Source organism: Panthera pardus, unplaced genomic scaffold (genome assembly GCF_024362965.1).
Source record: "Panthera pardus isolate Hobbes unplaced genomic scaffold, ASM2436296v1 HiC_scaffold_13, whole genome shotgun sequence".
NCBI lineage: Eukaryota > Metazoa > Chordata > Mammalia > Carnivora > Felidae > Panthera > Panthera pardus.
The window spans coordinates 77,539,637-77,560,473 of NW_026526688.1; the positions used below are offsets into that span (position 1 = coordinate 77,539,637).

The 20,837-nt window shown below is 37.5% G+C and overlaps 1 protein-coding gene across 1 annotated transcript; it reads right to left on the reverse strand.

Moving 5' to 3' along the window:
* Nucleotides 1–811: 811 nt before the first annotated feature.
* On the reverse strand, nt 812–2,189 carry LOC109262228 (tigger transposable element-derived protein 1-like). The gene has a single exon (XM_053900684.1). The coding sequence runs from the start codon at nt 1,563–1,565 to the stop codon at nt 1,224–1,226; it is 342 nt and encodes a 113-aa protein (XP_053756659.1). The 5' UTR covers nt 1,566–2,189; the 3' UTR covers nt 812–1,223.
* Nucleotides 2,190–20,837: the final 18,648 nt, after the last annotated feature.

The following is a 20,837-nucleotide window of genomic DNA, read 5'->3' on the forward strand; positions in this document are numbered from 1 at the left end:
ATTCACTTTAATTTTGTCTCTCCTTTGTGAATACTTGATTAGACTTTTACAGATTTCCTTAAGAAATCTGTGTTTATAATTTTTAACAGGACAATATGTTACATCTTTTTAAGATCTTATGATGTAAGATAAGTCATGAACCTAACTCCTTTGTATATACACTTCATGCTTAGAGACTACAAACATATAAATTCATGTGCATGTAGATTCTTAAAGATTTAGGTTTTAAGTTTCTAAATTAATATTTTAAAACAGGGCTTTCAGAGTTTCCATATCTGAGGAAATGTCCCTTCTATTGTAATAGGCAACAAAACTATTTTCAAAGGAATTTTTCATATGGTAATTTAATTATTCACAGTTTGATGGGTTGTTTTGGAAATAAAATCTTTTCAATAGTAAGAAGCAAAAATTATAAGCCAAACAATCAATGTACTAAGGTCTTTAGGGCTATCTCAACAGCGCAGCCAAGGACCTAAGGGTTTTGTGTGTGTGTGTGTGTGTGTAAGTGTGTTTCCTGGTAAGACAATTAATGGACTGCCATTGCTCTCTTCATTGTTGGAATTACTGTGACCTGAATTAGGAAGGCTTTTGCGCTGTCACCCTTTAATTTAATTAGATAATGATTTTGTAGTCTGGAGTTCCCTGGAGATAACAAATGTATTGACACTGCAAATCAACCTCTGGATATAATTTCATGCTGTTCATGGCACTGTTGGTGGACAGAGTCCACACAGAGTACGGGAAAAATGTTAATTCTCCCAAAGATGAAGTCCTTGAAAAAAATGGTGGAGAGATTGGGATAGGAGGCTAAATGCATGAAGTCCTGCAGAGATGCCCTGCATCTCTTATAATTAAATATGTTAAGATATTGGGTAGCTGGAATATTGCAATAAAGTGAGTCAAATGAATTTTTTGTTTTCTCAGTGCATAAATAAGTTATGTTTACACTATACAGTAGTCTACTGGGTAATAGCATTATGTTTCAGAAAAAAACAATGTGCATTTATTGCTGAAAATGCTACATCTGAGCTTTCAGTGAGTCATAACCTTTTTGTTGGTGAAGAGTCTTGCCTCAGTGTTGATGGCTGCTGACTGATCAGGCTAGTAGCTGCTGAAAGTGGAGGTGGTTATGGAAATTTCTTAAAATAAGACAATAATGGAGTTTGCCACATTGATTGACTCTTCTTTTCATGAATAATTTCTCTGGAGCATGTGATACTATTTTATAGTATGTTACCCACAGGAGAACTTCTTTCAAAATCGGAGTTGATCCTTTCAAATCCTGCAACTGCTTTATCAGCTAAATCTGCATAATATTCTAAATCCTTTGTTGTTATGTCAACAGTCTTCACAACATCCTCAGCAGAGGTAGATTCCATCTCAAGCAACGACTTTCTTTGCTCATCCATAAGAAGCAACTCCCCATCTGTTAAAGTTTTACCAAGAGATTGCAGCAATTCAGTTCCACCTTCAGGCTCTACTTCTAATTCTAGTTCTCTTGCTATTTCTAGCACATCTGCAGTTACTTCCTCCACTGAAGTCTTCAACTCCTCAAAGTCATCCATGAGGGTTTGGAATCAGCTTCTTCCAAACTACTGTTGATATTGGTATTTTGACCTCTTCCTATGAATCACAAATATTCATAATGGCATCTAGAATGGTGAATCATTTTTGGAAGGTTTTTAATTTACGTCGCCCAGATTCATTAGAGGAATCACTACTATGTCATCTATAGCCTTATGAAATGTATTTCTTAAATGATAAGATTTGCAAGTCAGAATTACTCCTTAAGCTATGAGCTGCAGACTGGATGTTGTGTTAGTAGGCATGGAAACAACGTAATCTCATTGTCCATGTCCATTAGAGCTCTTGGATAATCATATGCATTGTCAATAAGCAGTTATATTTTGAAAGGAATCTTTATTTCTGAGCAGTGGGTCTCAACAGTGGGTTTAAAATATTCAGAAAACCATGTTGTAAATGGATGTGCTTTATCCAAGATTTATTGTTCCTTTTATAGAGCATAGGCAGAATAGATTTTGCATAATTTTTAAGAGCCCTAGGATTTTTGGAATGATAAATGAACATTGGCTTCAACCTAAATTCACCAGATGCATTAGCTCCTAACAAGAAACTCAGCCTGACGTTTGAACCTTTGAAGTCAGGGATTGATTTCTCCTCTCTAGCTATGAAAATACTAGATGGCACCTTCTTCCAGTAGAAGGCTGTTTTATCTACATGGAAAATCTGTTGTTCATTGTAGCCACCTTCATGAATTATCTTAGCTGGATCTCCTGGGTAACTTGCTGCAGCTTCTTCATCAGCACTTGTTGCTTCATCTTGCACTTTTATGTGATGGAGATGGCTTCTTTCCTTAAACTTCAGGAACCAACCTCTGACAGCCTCAAATTTTCTTCTGCAGCTTCCTCATCTCTCTCAGCCCTCATAGAATTGAAGTGAGTTAGGGCCTTGCTCTGGATTAGGCTTTGCTTAAGAAGAATGTTGTGGCTGGTTTGATCTATCCAGACTACTCACACTTTCTCCGTATCAGCGATAAGACTGTTTTACTTTCTTATCATTTGTGTATTCACTAGAGTAGCACTTTTAATTTCTTTCAAGAACTTTTCCTTTGCCCTCAACTTGGCTAACTGGTACAAGAGTCCTAGCTTTCCACCTATGTTGACTTTTGACATGCCTTCCTCACTAAGCTTAATCATTTCTAGCTTTTTATTGAAAATGGGAGGTGTGTGACTCTTCATTTCACTTGAATACTGAGAGGCCATTGTAGGGTTATTAATTGGCCTAATTTCAATATCGCTGTGTTTCAGGGAATAGGGAGGCGTGAGGAGAGGGAGAGAGACAAGGAGGAATGACTGGTCACTGGAGCAGTCAGAACACATACATTTATCACTTAAGTTTACCACCTTACATGGGTGTGATTTGTGGTGCCCCCAAACAACTACAATAGTAACATCGGAGATCACTCCTCACAAATCACCATAACAAATACATGAACAATGAAAAAGTTTGAAATGTTACAAGAATTACCAAAATGTAATAGATGGTTTCTACATTTTTGTCCTGCTAACAGGTGAAGAATGGTGTCATTTACTGAGACAGTGAAGACTTGGGGAGGAGCAGATTTGGGAGAAAAAGAAATCTAGAATTCTGACTTAGGCAGAGCTGTCACCATTGCTGATGTCAGAGATAGAAGTGCTTTCACTGAGTTGTCAGCAGATATGTTGTGGCAGATATTTAGAGATAAGACTGGTGACGGACATAACTGTTGAACTTTTCAAGCTCCTTAATACATCACCTCATACAAAGCAGCAACCAGCTGCAGCAAAGAAATCAGTTTGATACTCTGGGGACCTTGAGTCAAATGAATTCTCCAATATCATTATGGTTTTGGTGTAACTGGGCTTTTTAAGTAAGAAATACCTTCTAGGGCTTTGCATCTGGGTGGTTTTCTCTAAATTAAGTAGGCCACTGTGCTTTTGAAGAAACACAGAACAAAAAAAGGAACATGGTAGGGGAATAAGCATGGATAGCATAGCTAAGGGAATGGGTATTTTCACTTTAAAGAGTGCTTAAGAGTAGATAATTAAAATGGGAAATAGTGGAATGAAACTCTGAAATTAATCCTATTGGATGCTACTTCCATCATATTGAGAATGACTCTTAATCCTGAGTCAAGTCAGAACTTGGTCTTCTTTTCAAAATCCTCCAGGATATGGCCCCATCTAACCATATTTCTCAGTCTGTGCTACTAGCACATGGGAGGTATTTCTCCTTTTTCTCTTTTGTCCAGCCCCTGGACTGTGTCCATCCATCAGTGGGATGAAGGCTGTTCCACATATTATACAGAGCTGATGTGGCCTGTAGGTCTACCAGCAGCTTTAGCACCGTATCAGGTGGGGTTTAGGATTAAGTCCTTATTGTGTGTATCAAATTACCATGACATACACTTTAAATATCTTACAATTTTATTTATCTATTACACCTCAATAAAGCTGAAATTTAAAAAAAGAATTAAGTCCTATTTCCTACCAGACCAGAAGACCAGGGGCACCTAGACAAGCCCTCTAAACTTTCTGAATTCACCCCTTGCATCACAGCACTGCACTTTGAACTGGGTTTCCATCTCCACCCCATGCATACACCAGCCAATTATTTTGCATGATACCATTGTTTCCTTTGAGGATTGAGGATGCTGCTCTGATTTCTAATCCACATATTTCTTCCTACTCTTGTTACCTTGGAGGAGTTGTATTATGCTTCCTTTAGTCTTAGATATAGGCCATTTTCCCCCCTGTGGTAAATGGATAGGTCTCCCAGAACTACCCACAATTCTCATTGATTCTCAAGGTACTACGAGAGACTGTTGTCACCATGTCTTGTCCTGTGGATTAATTTTAGTTCTGAGGTCTATCTGAACAATATGTAAGTTTGTTTTGCTCTTGCACTCTGTGTTGTACCCTTATTTTTAGGTTTTGTAGTATCTCTCGTCTCCCGACTCCTGGTCTAGATTGCTGTTCCCACCTGGCTGATATGACCATTCTCTCCTCTGTGATTTTTCTTTTTCTTGCTATTCATATAATTTGGAAAGATCTTCTTTTTTCTCTCTATATTCTAGATCCTACGTACCTGACAAGATCTAGCTCATGTTCTAGTTTTTAAATCTTTATCAATTTCTAATCCCAATGTATTGCTTCTTCCATTTGACCTCTTTTAATGGTTGACCATTTTAATCATGGACCCATTTTTAAAATGTTTCATGAATTATATGTATCTCTCTTAATAATGAGCCCTTGTGGGGCACCTGGGTGGTTCATTTGGTTGAGCGTCTGCCTTCGGCTCAGGTCATGATCTTATGGTTCATTAGTTCAAGTCCCACATCAGGCTCTCTGCTGTCAGCACAGAGCCCATTTCAGATATTCTGTTCTCTCTCTGCCCTTACCCTGCTCATTCTCTGTCTCTCTCAAAAATAAATAAATAAACTTAAAAAAAAATGAGCCCTTGTGGCCATAAAATCAGATTCATGTTTAAATGATTTGAATTGAAGTTAAACTTCCCAAGTGAAATTTTGGGTTTTTTGCATCCAGACTGCATCTTACCCACTAGCTACACTTCTCCTCTCTACCAGCTTATATCTCTGTTTAAAAAGGTGCTATTGAAATCTTTGTGATCTTTAATTAGATAATAGTTTCTTAGATATGATACCGAAACACAAGCAACAAAAGAAAAAATAAATAAACTGGACATCATCAAAATTAAAACCTCATGTGCTTGAAAGGACACCATCAAAAAGCAAGGCCATCCAAAGAATGGGAGAATTTTTTTGAAAATCATATCTGATAAGGACATGTATCTAAAATATATAAAAGATGTTTACAACTCAATAACAAAAAGACAACACAACTGAAAAGGTCTGATTAAACATTTCTCCAAAGAAGATTTACACATGGGTATATGAAAAGATGCTCAACATCATTAGTCATCAGGGAAGTGGATGTGAAAACCTCCATGAAATACCACTTCATACCCACTTACCCACTGAAATGGCTATATGTATAAAAAGAGATAATAACGTGTTGGCAAGAATGTAGAGCAACTGGAACCCTCATAGTATGGAAGTGGGAATGTAACATGGTGCAGCTGCTTTGAAAAAGAGTTGGGTAGTTCCTCAAATGTTTAAACATAGAGTTACCATATAATCCAGAAATTCTACTCCTTGGTATGTATCTATGAGAAGTATTTTCATATAAACAGCTATACATTCTTAGCAGCACGAATCATAATAGCCAAAAAGTGGAAACAGCCCCAGTGTCCATCAATTGATGAATGCACAAATAAAATGTGGTATATCTCTATTAGATTATTATTTGACAATAAAAAGATATGGAATACTGATTCATGCTACAACACAGATTAACATTGAAAACATTATGCTAAGTGAAATAAACCATTAACAAAGGACCAAATATTGTATGGTTCCATTTATATGAAATGTTTAGAACAGAAAATCTATCGCAGCAGAAGCAGTGGTTGCCTAGCACTGGCAGAGACAAGGGGATTGGAAGGGTGATGGCTAAGGAGTATGGGATTTATTTTTGAGGTAATAAAAATGTTTTAAAATTGGCTGTGCTGATGGATGCACAATTCTGTTAATATATTAAAAGCCATTGAATTGTACACTTTAAAATGGTGAATTGTATGGTATATGAATTATATTTCAATAATGCTGTTTAAAAAAAAAAAACACAACCTCTACTCTGCTAAAGGGCTTCAGTTTTTCCCTGACAAAAAAGAAAAGATACCATTGAATATTTCTCTGTAGTGGATGCTGAGATGCACGATGCAGACCCACACTTTAAAGACTGAAGGATTTATTCTCTCAACTGCTCAGAGTGTCGACTCACACTGAGTGAGCTCAGTGTGCTCACTGAGTGCTGGTGGCTCACAGCAAAAGTCTTTCTTTGGGAATCGCCTTCAGTTGATGAAATTACTCTTCAAAGGTTACACCTCATCCCATCCACAGTCCACATCCTATGATAGAGCAATGTGGGGGTCCAAAGGCCAGATTCCCCTGCCTCCATTGATGACCCCTCTGAAGGGCCATCTCAACTCAAGGGCTACTGCTGGGATCAGCTGGATCTATATCACAGTTCAGTTTCCCTTACTCTTTTATAGGTATTGTTCTAAATAACACTCCCTGATAAATCTTCTCCATACAAATCTCCATCTCAGAGTCTATTTCTCAAGGAGTTCAACTTAAAAGACACCCAACATTGAATGACTATGACTTATTCTAACCTTCTTTAATATAAGCAGTCCTTATCAGTTACTTAGTAGGGGCTCAAAGTGTTTGATGAATTGAATTCTGCTCCAGAGACTGACTTGTTTGCTCTCTATGTGGAGAATGAACTTACAGACAATGGCCATTTATCTTCCACTTGATCCCTGAAAGTAGTTACTTCCCGAGGTTGAGTTCTCTGACCTCTGGTTTTGTTCTGTACTTTTGGCAACTCAGCCCTTTCCACAATTTCAGTTACCAAATAAATCTTTCTGCTGGTGAGTCATATCCTTGCCAGGCTGCTAGACATCTCCACTTGCCTGTCCTGTGTATTCCTAATGAAGATTGAATGCTAGTCTGTGTTGTGCCTACAGGTTGGAAGAATTAAGAGTGGTAGTGAGGGGTGGAGGTGAAAAATTCTGAGTGAGCCCCTTAGGACTCTAAGGACAGAGAAAAACATAAGTAAAATATGAAATGTGTCTGGATGCTTATGAGGCAGTTGAAAAAGAGTGGAAAGGAAGGCATGCTGAATGAATTACAGAAGAGCTAGCCAGGACTTGCAATTAGGACTGAGAGGTAGGCACATTGTAATCAGAGCAGTTAGAAATCCTGGCTTACAGCTTGAGCAGTTCCTATGAAGCAGCCAGGGTTATTTATCTCTGAAAATGCCAGCTTTGGTGGATGTCACCACAACCTCTAACTCAACAAACTAAAACTCACTTTCCTATTTCAAGTTGATATCCATAAATATCCATTATCAGTTATTGGCCCTATTCTTGTTCTGGTCACTCATCCTTGAAATATTCAAGAAATCTCTGACTTCTTCAGAGACAATGCTCCTCATACTCAGAAAAATCTCACTATTTTTATGAATCTCATTCTTTCTCCAATTCAGTAGAACTGAATTATAGTCACTGCTGCTTTATTGTGTATAACTGATTCATTAAATAGTTATTTATTGAGCGTTTACCATGTACCAAGAAATACTCTGTACTGGGAAACATTCTTTGCAATGAAAAATAACATTCATCACTCTCAGCTTGCAGTCTAAATAAGGAGATAGATGCTAACAAAATAATTATATAAATCAATATAAAATTGCAGCTGTAGCAGGTACTAAGTAGCAGCAATAGGTCTTAACAGAAAGAATTTGATCTAGTCAGAGACGGCAGAAAGAGGTTCTTGAGGATATGGGGATATGAAGATGTATCTATAGGACATATGATAAATAGGCATTAATTAGACAAGGAAGAGAGGGAATTGTATTCTCAACAGAGGGACAGTTTGTGAAAAGACACTTAGTGGGAGGAAACATGGCACAATGAGGAAATTAAAGAAGGAAACCATGGCCACAGCATAGAACATGCAAGGGGCCAGTGGCATGCAAGCCACGTAAGGCATTTGGGCTTTATTCCAAATGTTCCACATTAGGAACCATTAATGTCCCCACACAAGTGAGCGACGTGTGTAGTGCTCATACGGAACAGATCATCAGCTGCTGAGTGAGATTGGATTGGGTAGGCTGGTGAGAGTGGATGGAGGTAGAGCACCTAACAGGCTACCGTAGTCATCCATATGAGAGATGAGGGTGTCATGGCATTCAACGCCTGTGGTGGAGATGGAAAGGAGTGACATATTTGAGATTTTAAGAGGTTAAATAGGTAGGATATTGTGACAGATTCAGAGAAAAGTATCAAAGATAATTCTGAGGCATCTGGTTTTTGCCACAGGACAAATTATGGTAGCATTCAGTGACATAGGAAACAGTGGAAATTAAGCCTAGAATTTTGGGGAAGATTATGAGCTAATTTTGGGTATGTTGAATTTTGAGGTACTTTTAAAACTTCCAAAAGATGGTGGTCAAGGAGAGGTACTGGTCAAATAGGCAGCTGGATGGGCAAGTCTGGAACTCAAAGGACAGGTCTGGACCTGTAAGAGGCTCAATACGCTATGGAGGATAGATAACTAACCCCATAGTGTATTTTCGCCTAGGAAGAGAGTAGAAGTGAGAACAGGAGACGGCCTAAGACTGAGACTTGAGGAACTCTAAGACCAAATGGCCAGGCAGTATCAGAAAAAAAAAAAAAAAAGTTATCAAGGTAGAGGAAAAACCAGTATTGCCTTCTATTACAGAAGCCAGGGAGAGCACACTGCATGGTAAGTAAGACAAACAAAAAAGATCCCTGGTTGGAGAAAAAATGCTCTAAGTGTCCAGTGATATGAACAATATTGATGATCTTACTTAGGGCTGTTTTGTTGAAAGGATGAGAACAAAAACAGATGAGAGGGTTCAAGAATGGGTTGTGGTTGAGGAAGTATGTGAACTCTCTTGAGAAGTTTATCCATGTATGAGAAGAGAGAGGAGGCTTCTGATGAAGAGCAATGAAGGGTGAATGAGGGATTTTGTTTCTTTCTTTTTTTGGGTGGGGAGAGAGTTTGTACACAGTACTATGGAACAGTTTGGAAAATATGGACAGAAAGAAAGGCATCTAAAATATGAAAGATGATTTATGTAGTTGTTAAAATGAATAAAGCAGATCTATTATGTACTAAAAGGAAATAATCTCCAAGATATATTTGTAAGAAATGGTAATATGCAGAACAGTATTACAGATATTACCATTTGTATATGAACTTGTATATGCATATATGTCTGGCTTTGTGGACACTTAGATCGTTTCCAAATCTTTTTTTTTTAAAAAATATGAACAATTTTGTAGTGAAAACCCTTGTTCATATCTTTGCAAACATAGATGTGTATATCTGTAAGACAGATTCCTAGAAGTGGAATTGGTGGTCTATGGATATTCATTAAAATTTGTTGTTGTCAGTTTTTCCCTGAGACATTATTATTTCAGTTATATACTCATAAGAATATATGGGAGTATCTATTCCTCCACATACTGGTTGACACAGTGTGTTAACAAATTACCAAACTAAGGAATAAGAAATCATCTGTCAATGTTTTAATTTTATTTCTTTAACATTGATTATTTTTACAGTTTTTTTATAAGTATAAATTACATTAAGATTTCTTTAAAAATTTTTTTAATTCTAGTTTAGTAAACACAGAGTGTTACGTTAGTATGTAAAAAATTTTTTTAATGTTTATTTTTGAGAGAGAGAAAGATAGTATGAGTGGGGGCGGGGCAGACAGACAGAGGGACAGAGAATCTGAAGCAGGCTCTATGCTGATAGCAGCGAGCTGATGTGGGGCTCAAACTCACAAACTGTTAGATCATGACCTGAGCCAAAGTCAGATGTGTAACTGAGCCACCCTGGTGCCCACATTAGTATTTCTTTTTAAATTGACTATTTAGTCATGACTTTTGTCATTTTTCTGGTATTTGGATTATTGATTTTTTCTTAATGATTACTAAGAGCTTATATATATATGTATACATACATACATATATATGTGTGTGTGTGTGTGTGTGTGTGTGTGTGTGTATATATACACACACATATATATATACACACACACACACATATATATTTAGTGTTTATTTTTGAGAGATAGCATGTACAAGTTGGGTAGGGGCAGACAGAGAGGGAGACAGAGGATCCAAAGCAGGCTCTGCGCTGAAAGCAGAGAGCCCAATGCAGGGCTCAAACTCAGGAATTCTGAAATCATTACCTGAAATCATTACACTACCTGCCAAAGTTAGATGCTTAACCCATTAAGACTCCCAGGTGCCCCAGGAGCTTATATATTAAGGAAATAATCCTACTAGCTATCATACTTACTTGCAAATTTCTTTTCTTTTTAAAAATATTTTAGTTTTATTTGGTGGGGGAGGGGCAGAGAGAGGATCTGAAGCCAGCTCCCCACTGACAGGGGCTCAAGCCCATGGACCATGCTTAAGTGACTGAGACACCCAGGTGCCCCACAAATTTCTTTTCTAATTGGTCGCTTCCTGTTTGGCATGGCTCGTGGGGAATTATTTTTGTAGTGTTAAAAATTTATTTTATAAAGTAGCATTTATGAGTGTTGTATATTACCTTCCTCTGAAATAGTTTAAAAATATTTTTTGGGGTCACCTGGGTGGCTCAGTTGGTTAAGCATCTGACTTTGGCTCAGGTCATGATCTCATGGTTTATGGGTTTGAGCCCTGTAATGGGCTCTGTACTGAAAGCTCAGAACCTGGAGCCTGCTTCAGATTCTGTGTCTTCCTCTCTCCCTCTCTGGCCTTCCCCTGCTTGTGCTCTCTCTCTCTCTCTCAAAAAGAAATAAACATTAAAAAAAATAAAAAAAATATTTTTTACTCTGGTAAATGTATGGCTTTGCTTTACTTTTATGCTTCAACAGTTGACCTACTATGATATATGATAGCATAAAGAGTGAGGTAAGAATACATTTTTTTTCAGATGACTAGCCAGTTTTTTCAACATCATTTTTCAATCCTTGTTTTCCTACTAATTTGAAATGCAACTTTATTGACTAGAAAATCTGATCTATATGGGTCTATTTCTGGACAGTCCATACTTTCCATTATCAGACCATTCTAAATAATTAGCTTTATCTTGTCATTTATTGTGGCTTTAAATTCTATGATGATTTTTTTCCCCATTTCTTTCCTGAGTTATTTTAGTTTAAGAGAAAAAAAAAAACTTCTTTTTCTTATTTCTCCCTTGAATCCTTCTATGTGCTTTGAACTCTTATTTCACAGAGGCCATTTCTTTCTTTTCTTTTTTTTTTAAGTTTAGTTATTTACTTTGAGAAAGTGTGTGCATGCGTGTGCTGCAGGCACAAGTGGGGGATGTGCAGAGAGGAGAGAGAGAATCCCAAGTGGGTTCCAGGCTGGTAGTTCAGAGCCCAGAGCCAGAGGTGGGGCTGGATTCCAGGAACCTTGAGACCATGAGCTGAGCCAAATTCAAGAGTCAGAGGCAAAAGGGACTGAACCAACCAGGTGCCCCATAGTGGCCAATTTATATTTGCTAAAGAATAGTCTGGCAAGATGTTTACCTATTTCACGGGAAAAATTTTCTCGTGTGCACTCTAAGTCTACCTTCTATTTATGCATGTTTTGTTCCTCCATTTCTTTTAGTATTTTCACATTGATTTTATGTGTCCTTTCCCAGCATCCTTTTGTACCTTGGTCCAATTTTACTGCAACACTTGTTCAAATATACTGTGGTATTTCCCATCTCTTTCTTTTCCTCATTCTTTGTTGTTTGCAGATGGTTCAAAGGGAAACAGCCTCTGATGTTATTGTTCTGCTCTTTTAAAGCTGGGAGTCCTCTGACTTTTATCTTCCAAGGCTACTCTTTTGGTTCTTCTTGCGCTTTACAGATTAAGAGTTACCTGGGATGGTTTTCAGGAACTTATGCTGATCAACATGACCCTGTCACTGGGCAAGAGTAGCTATAGGATCATGGAGTAAATCAGAGTTGGAGGAAAAAAAATAACATGCAAGAGTTTAAGTGGAAAAAATAAACCTTAGTGAAACAGTAAAATGAAAGTAAATAGCTAATGTTTTCCCTGAGGAATTGGTTGTATAATGCAGTAGTGAAAGTGTAAGTATAAAGTAGGCTCATTGCTTATATTTTATTTTAGTTTTTTACTCACTGCTTATATTTTAAGAGTTTTAATGGTTCATGGAAATCTGCTTTTTATTGAAACACTAAATTATTTTTGAAAATGCAAAGATTTAGTTGATAGAGATTTTAAGGTATTACTGCTTACTGTTCAAGTTAATGTATTAAATGGTACAAAAATAAATATGACAATATTCAGCCCAAGAAAACATATATATGTGCCTCAACACATGAGCAAATATAAGAATATTTTTCTCTGTTGCAAAATTCATCAAGAACCTATTTTTCAGGGGTGCCTGGGTGGCTCAGTGGGTTAAGCATCCGACTTCAGCTCAGGTCATGATCTCACGATTTGTGAGTTTGAGCCTCACGTTGGGCTCTGTGATGACAGCTTGGAGCCTGGAGCCTGCTTCAGATTCTGTGTCTCCCTCTTTCTCTGCCCTTCCCCTGCTCACACTCTGTCTCTCTCTAAAAAATAAATAAATGTTACAAATTAATAATAATAATAATAATAATAATAATAATAAAAGAACCTGTTTTCCACACAGCATGTTTTACAGAACCAAAAGTTTTCACTTCGGTTTTTCTTTCCACCTTGTGTAGTAAACAGTGACCTTACTACATCCAAAATCAGGTTTAAGAAGTGTTTTTTTCCTGGCTGTTAAAAATGTGTGGCTTGTTCATCTTTCTTTCAGTTTTGTTTTATAGTCACTGTTGAGAGATGTAATTTTTTGATTACTTATGGTAACAGGCAAGTCGTACAGTTAAACAGAAATTTTCTATTTTTCCACTTCTTCATGGTTATTTTAATCCATTTTCTTTTAAAGGGTTCTGCAAGTTCATATAAAAGAAGTTGATCCAAGATGTTTATATCCAAGACTTTTCTGGAACTTATGTGCTATTTTCTATAAGATGACTTGATCTTTCTTTTTTTTAATTGTAGTTGACATGCAATATTATATTAGTTTCAGGTGTATGACACCGTGATTTGACAATTCTATACATTATGAAATGCTAAGGTGATTTTTCTAATAACAAAAGCTGCCAACATGTTAAAGAGTGATCAACCACTATTACCTATTTATCATTCCAAAATAAATGACACCGTTGAATTTTGGGCTCTCGTCAAAGCACTAAAAATTAAGCAGTATTATAATTTGGTTTTCCCTGATTCAGAACTGTGATTCACTGCTCATTACTGTTCTTACCTTGACACACATTATATGAAATGGCTCTAAGTTTTAATTACCATACTGATTCCAATGTACTAACCATCAGTAATCATACTATATGGAGCATTCAATCTAGTGTAAAGGAGACTCAGGATGTTTTATTATATTTTCTTCTAATTAGCTGTTTTTTTTTTATTGGAAATGTGGGAAGGAGATAGAGTCTTAGATAATCTTAATCAGAGATCCATCCAAAAGTCACTAAAATTGGTATTAATAAATTGCATGTCATTTTCTGGTTGGACATAAAATTATGTCTCATTGAAAATATCCATGTTTGTTGTTCCCCTGCTGCAGAGAAAGATCTGTAGGGTTTCTCTAAATCCCAGCCAGGAGTCAGGAAAGTGACCAAGAAGGAGGGTTCTGGAGGAGAAAATACATGTCAGGGTACAGATATAAGAGACTCCATCTACAGAGACAAGATTGAATAAAAAATGGTCAGAATCCACTAGTAATATTATATATCTGGGGAGGGGGAGGCAGGAAGATGGGTTTGAGGTATGGTAATTCCCTTGTTCCTTCCTGTTCTCTTTCACAGTAGTCAAACCTGTATCAATATCTGAGGCTCTCATGGCCTCTTTCAAGACCCTTTCCATTTTTCCTCACCAGTGTTTCCCCCAATAACACTCTTACATATCTAGTTATGTCTTGGCACGTGCTTCTGAAGGTTTTGTCCACACGTGCTTTTGTCCACATATGGACCAGGGTTTTTTTTCAGAGGGAGCTAATATCCCTGGAATCTGTCGTAACAGGAGCACTAACAGAAGTGAAAGTGATAGAATTTGGATACAAAGAAGAAACTCCAGGAGCTATTTGGTTAGCTGTCTCTTCACATCTGGACATTTTTACCTCTTCAAGCCTACAATACTTGGACACAACGGCTTTTACTTTGCTGTTATTATACATTGTAATGGTTTCATTTATCTAAAACCAGGCTTCAAACTGTTCTCCTTAATACCTTCGTAACAGGGCACACATCTATTTATCTCACTCCTTGAACCTTATATCTGTTTACATTCATTTACATGAAAGCAGGATTTGCTTTAAGAGACATGAGGCGTTAAAATGAATGGATTGGGCCACATACTACAGTGTCTGCTCCTATTTTAATGTGTGGCATTGGGTTTGAGCTCTTTGTCAGAGAAGAGAGGTCCAGAAATTTGCAGAACAATACAAGAGGGACTTTTTTGAGATTCAGGGCATAAACAGAGCTGTTGGGTTATGCAGGTGACAAGATATGACAAAAAGTTGGACAGGATGTCATTGTCTTGTCTTCTACAAGGATCCCAGAATAAATCTGAGATTCCTAAGGACAGAAGTGTTAAAAGTCTCTGTAGTTAGTACCCTTAGCTTGAATCTTGAAGTTCCAAAGACAATGTGAACAGTGGAGCCTCTCTTCCTGGCTTTATGGGTAGTGGACATGGTCCAGTTGAAGTGTGGCGATTCCAGTGACAAATGGGTTGTGGGCATATATGAGGCGATCTTTTGATCAACTCCAAAAGAACTGAAGGAAATTTTGGTAAAACTAGTTTCCACTAGTTTATTGAGAACTAAGATTACTAAAATAATGGTCTTTAAAAGTGAACAAAAATTTAAGAATGCTTTCATTAATTTTGGGATCTCCTCCAGGATTTTAAAAATCCTTATGCAGTATATATCTACAACCAATACTCACACTAAGAGAAGTAGAACCATTGCTCTTTAGCAGGATTATTATTGAATCTGGGCAACTAGGCCCCTGCTCAGGGCCTCAAGGTTTGGGGGACCTCATTCTGGTCCTTCTCTTTGGGCCCTCTCCACAGGGGGAGGAGCTGCAGCACCAGGACATGTGCCTAACCAGAGCCTGTGCCCTCCACTCTACATTACACTTGGGTTATCCTGGAATTCCTTGCCCAAATGACCCCAAGCCTGGTTCCAGAGCTAGCATGGTCTTCTTTGTTGTGGGTGTCCTAAGGGAAGACCATGGGGTCTAGGCCTTAGGGTGACCATGAAAGATGGTTGTCTAGAGAGGTATGGATGAAGGTTGGCTTTGTGGCTGGAGTATGCATATGGATGTGTTGGAGGCTCCATACACTGCAAGAAAAAGCTGTGTGTGAGAAGAGAAGAGTAGTGGGCCATGGAACTAGTATCTCTAAATATCCTTTTACCCCAGGCCCTGAAAATACTGGGAGAAGGCCTAAAATTGGGACAATGTCAGTGTCTTTGTTGAAGAACTGGCTCATGGAATATGGATGGGGATTTTTAGAGATCATGTCTGGCTTGATAAATATTTATGAATTGAGATAAGAGTTGAATTTGGAGAGATTTTTGCAGGTGGCCTTCAAGCTCCTGGGAAGAAACTACTCATGAGGGAAGAGCCTTAAGTTTGCAGCCTTACTAGAGTTTTCCAAACATCATAATTTATCCATAATTCCTCAACATATATGAGGAGAGTAGGGACACATGGAAAGTGATTTTCTGTTTATATTTAGTCCTGAAGACTTCTAAAAAGACCAACTCTTTTTGTGCATAAAAGGGGATGTGTCAAGGTTTTAGGTATGTGCCTTTCTTCATAAGTGTACAGTGATAATGTCATTGCTGTGGTGATTAATGAAATGTATATTTGTGCTTTATTGTCTTTGAAAAATTTTTCAGTTTTAATTGATCATGCAGTAAGTATCAACAGGTATAACCGACATAAATAAAAGTCTTTGGTGTAGGCAATCATGTTAAAGAGAATAAAGACTCTTAAAACCACAAGGTAGGGGAACACTGGGTTAGACGTTAACTGTTTCTCACAGTGATATGGACAGACAAATCACTGCTTAGATACACAAGTGTTTTGCTAATAGCTATAAGAAGGGGGCAAAATGCACTGTAATTTTACTCCTGCCCAGTAAAGCAGTGGAATGTTACTTTTCTATTACACCCACCAATAAAGACACTGACCAAAACAAGACAAAACAAATCTAGGTGACTTACTAAAACAATCACAGCAAACTGTTGACTTTTTACTCCTGATCTTGTTGATAGGAATCAGAGTGGGATAAGGAGGCCCGTACCCAGGTGAGATTTCCTGGGCAGTATTCCTGACCCCATGGGAAAGACAGAGGACAGTGAGGTAGTGATTCAGAGGATGAGGATGGAACCACTAACATCTCATACTGGAAAGCTGGCCTGTGTATTTTTGCAAGTCTTAACCAGTATCCTTTGCTCCTGAAGGTATGTGAAGGACTTCTCACCTGTAGACAAAGAAGTCACCATGAAATACAGAGGGAAATTCTTACTCTGAAGTGGACCTTGGGTGAATGCATGGAATATTCTAGATGGGGGTGACAGTGGAGAGATTGTGGGAAGGAACAGGGTGCGACATAGATCTGTTTTGCAACGCATGTCATGACTGAGGTGCTAGGGATGGAAGCAATACAAAAAAGTTGGATTTATGGTGCAACTCCTTCTTGGGTCCCAACTCTGAAGACGTACACAGGTATATCAGTCGCTGCCAAATAATTATTAGAAGAGTGAACTTTATAAAGGAATATAAGTATGTTGTCAGAAGGAGAGAATATATAGAACAACTTTATTTCCTGGCTTACAATTATCTTCCTTCCACTGTTATCTGTATGGCAGGAATACTATTTTGAAACAATTTCAGATATTTTCCATTTCTCTTAATTCTTGCCATCTCAGCCTTTCATGCAATGAGAAGAGGCAGCACTCAGCCAGAATAACAATAAAAAATAATAACTAATACATAGTGCCAGACACTGTTCTAAGAACTTTATAGAAAGTCTCTTTCTTAAGCATTTATAGGCAGAACACCTTGTCTTTTGTTGTTGTTGTTGCTCTGTACTTTTTCTTTCATTTTATTTAAGAAAGGGAATGTTCTTAGGGAAACTTCCAAATTCATTTTTGCACTTCTTATTTTATATGTTAGAAATAAAATAGGATTGAGCTGAATACCTGTTTCCATTCTTTTGTAGAAGGTCTCTGAGAGATCTCCAGTTCCTGACTCGTATGAGACAGAGAAGCTCAACATTCAGTGGTTCTGGAGACAAAAATAAGAGCTCAGAACAAAATTTCTAAGGGTTTATATGTGGTTACAGCAAGGAGGATCATATTAGTAAACATTACTTCACCTATCTTCTATAAAATGCTTACAAATATAAATTCTACTGATGTCAGATTTCATAACTGCATACGGTAGGACAAAGTAAATTCTATCACGTTTTTGTACACATAGAAAATGGTACTTACATCATTGGATTACTTATTTGTTCAAAGAGTTAGTGCCAGTGACCTAGAGTAATACTGGAGAGTAAACAGAAAAACAATCATGTTCAAGCCTGAACTGAAGTGAAATTACAAATATAAAATCTGTTTGCTATATCAGCCAGCAAATGCTTCAAAAGATCATTTGGAAGAATGAGAAGAAATACAAGTCTTTTAGCATAGTTGTGTAAAAACTTATTTATTAAAATGCAGTTGTGATTGTTTGGATCAATTCAGAGTTAAGAAACTTAGACCCCCTTTGAATTACTTAAGACTTAGCTTTGTATTTGCTACAAATGATCCAGTCATAATATACACATGTGTTTTAAATATACTTGGAGTCTCTGAAAAGGAGTAATATATGTATTTGACTATGTGAATGATCACAGCATGAAGAACTATTACATGTTATCCTTTGAGTTACAGTTTAAGATAAATTTGATCTTTCCTTTTTATGCACAAGACATTCAAACTCACATAACTACATATGCATCAGGGAGGTACACAATTCAGAATTAGCAAATATGTTCACATATTTATTCTACTTGCATGGTTCTCTTCAAAATAAGCTGTAATAGAATTTTAAAATCAGCTTTTGACATCATATCATTGTTTTAACTTGATAATTCAGATTGATTGGCACAAATGACAAAACAATCCCACATTCTAGGCATATGCAGGAGTAATTGTGTATCTAGTAATTAATAAAATCTTTCCTTGATATTCTTCTCCTTAAGTAAACCAAGAGAGTTGGAAAATGAAACCTGGGACCTAGAGTGTCCCTGCTTGGAGGAATAAAAAATCTTAGATCTAAAAAACATGACATGATGGACACTTTACTGTGAGAGTGTTGACTTACTACGAGGTTGTAAGAATTGCTCCTATAATCACATGGCACCCAAAGACATAAACCTAAATGTAACTGCAAACACCCTCATGCACACACACTCTCCTGTCCCATACGTTTTTTCACAGTGTCGTGATACTATACGTCATTACAGAGTTTAAACCCATGGTTCTCAAACTGTGTGCCAACATACTATGAAGCGCTAGGAACTCACAAGGTCACTGCAGGATATGTAAAATATCCAAGGAAACACAATGATACTTGTCATTTATCATAAATTGCAGGGGTACCTCAGTGGCTCAGTTAGTTAAGCATCCAGCATCAGCTCAGGTCATGATCTCACAGTCCATGAGTTCAAGCCCTGTGTCGGGCTCTGCGCTGACGGCTCAGGGCCTGGAGCCTGCTTTGCGTTCTGTGTCTCCCTCTCTCTCTGCCTCTCCCCACTCACACTCTGTCTCTCTCTCAAAAATAAATAAACATTAAAAAAATTAAAGAAATTGCAGAGGATTAGCTTCAAGTAGTTCACAGTCTCAATATTAGTGCTACATTACTTTCAGTGATGCTGTATCTTTATAGCACTGGGTTTTCGGTGGTTCCCTTGAGAAAAAAAAATTGCTATGTAAAAATCAATATGGAATAGGGAAGGAATGTGGGGTGTACAATCTGATTCTGAGACTTGAGAATCTTGTGTGCCCAAAAGGCTCACACATCCTGTTAGCAATTACTGTAATTTATGAATGAAATAATATTTTCTTCCAATTAATGTTTATTATTTTTTCAGAGGCTGCTAAGTTCTTAGTATATAAATACCTGTTACATTGTTTAGACCTAACTCCTTAATAAACAAAACTGTTAGGTATTTCTTTTTGGCCTAGAAGTGCTGTAAAAAGATTACTGTGATACTAAGGGTGTTGTGAAAATATGGGAATCTTTGTAGTAAGCATTTATTTTCATAGCAAGAGCAAAAGTCATTTTCCTAAATTGAAATTTTCAGTACTACAAATATTTCATGAAAAATGCTCTTTGTGAATGAAAAGAAATTTTTGTTTCATATCACTTTTCACTTCCTATTTGAGAATGTTCTCAAAAATGGCAAAAGGTAACCTTTGTGCAAATCAGAATATGGGGTAAATTCTAGGTCTTTCCTATTTTTTCCCCTCTCCATGTAAGCATCTGGCATTTGGGGAGACTAAGCACATCCAAGCCCTAAGCCCTGCAGGTGAATACTCAATCAGGTTCTGGGATTGAGTTTATTTATGTGGGAATAGGAGGGCAATGGTAATGGTTGGGAAGAGTGGCAGGGAGCCATGAAAAAAAGTGATACCTATTCCTGATGGATATGAGGCTCAGGGTCTCCCAAGAGGAGAGACTAGAGAGGGATTGGCCCTAAACTAATGGTCCAAGGTTTTCCAACTACCTGGACACTGATGTTTTCCTCTGCTGAAGGTTCTGAACACCACCAAATCTGCATAGCATACTCCCCACCCCCCCACTCCCACCCCCAACTACCAACACTGCTTGTCTGGCTCCATTATTTTCTGACAGGTTTTTCTCTCCTGTTTTAACCCTAGACCAATAAGAGATGGCATAGATCATGGTGGCTCCCAGACTGTAAGTTTTCACCACGATCATTCCATCATTTCCAATAAATATGTATATATATCATTTTAATATACAAACCTAATTCTGTATTCCCAACTTAAAAATAAACAACAACCTACTTTTAGTAGAAAGCATTGTGTTAAGTCCCAGCTGGGACTTAACACACACAGGAAGGGTTCGTGCTTATATGAAACCGGTTATTGGAGAGTCAGGATATAGCGGATGTATTGGTGTTTGTACGTAGCAGGCGGGGTGTGTGTGTGTGAGAATATGCCCTGAAAAACTGGAACTTGGAATACCCAGAGCAATGAGAAAAGGTGTCTGGCTTCTCCTGTTCTCCTAACTCTCCAATCACTGAGAGGTCATTGAGGCATGTCCACTAAAACTGCAGCAGCAGGTAACTGATGCTGACTTCCTGTGACTGTATCAAATAAGAAATAAAAAAAATGGGAAGAACCAAAACCCGTTAAGCAGAGACACGTAAGCAATATTTTAAAACAATCTGATGATAGAAATATAATGTATTAAGATGACCTAATAAAAGCAGCATCCATCTTGTTAGTTCAGATGAAAG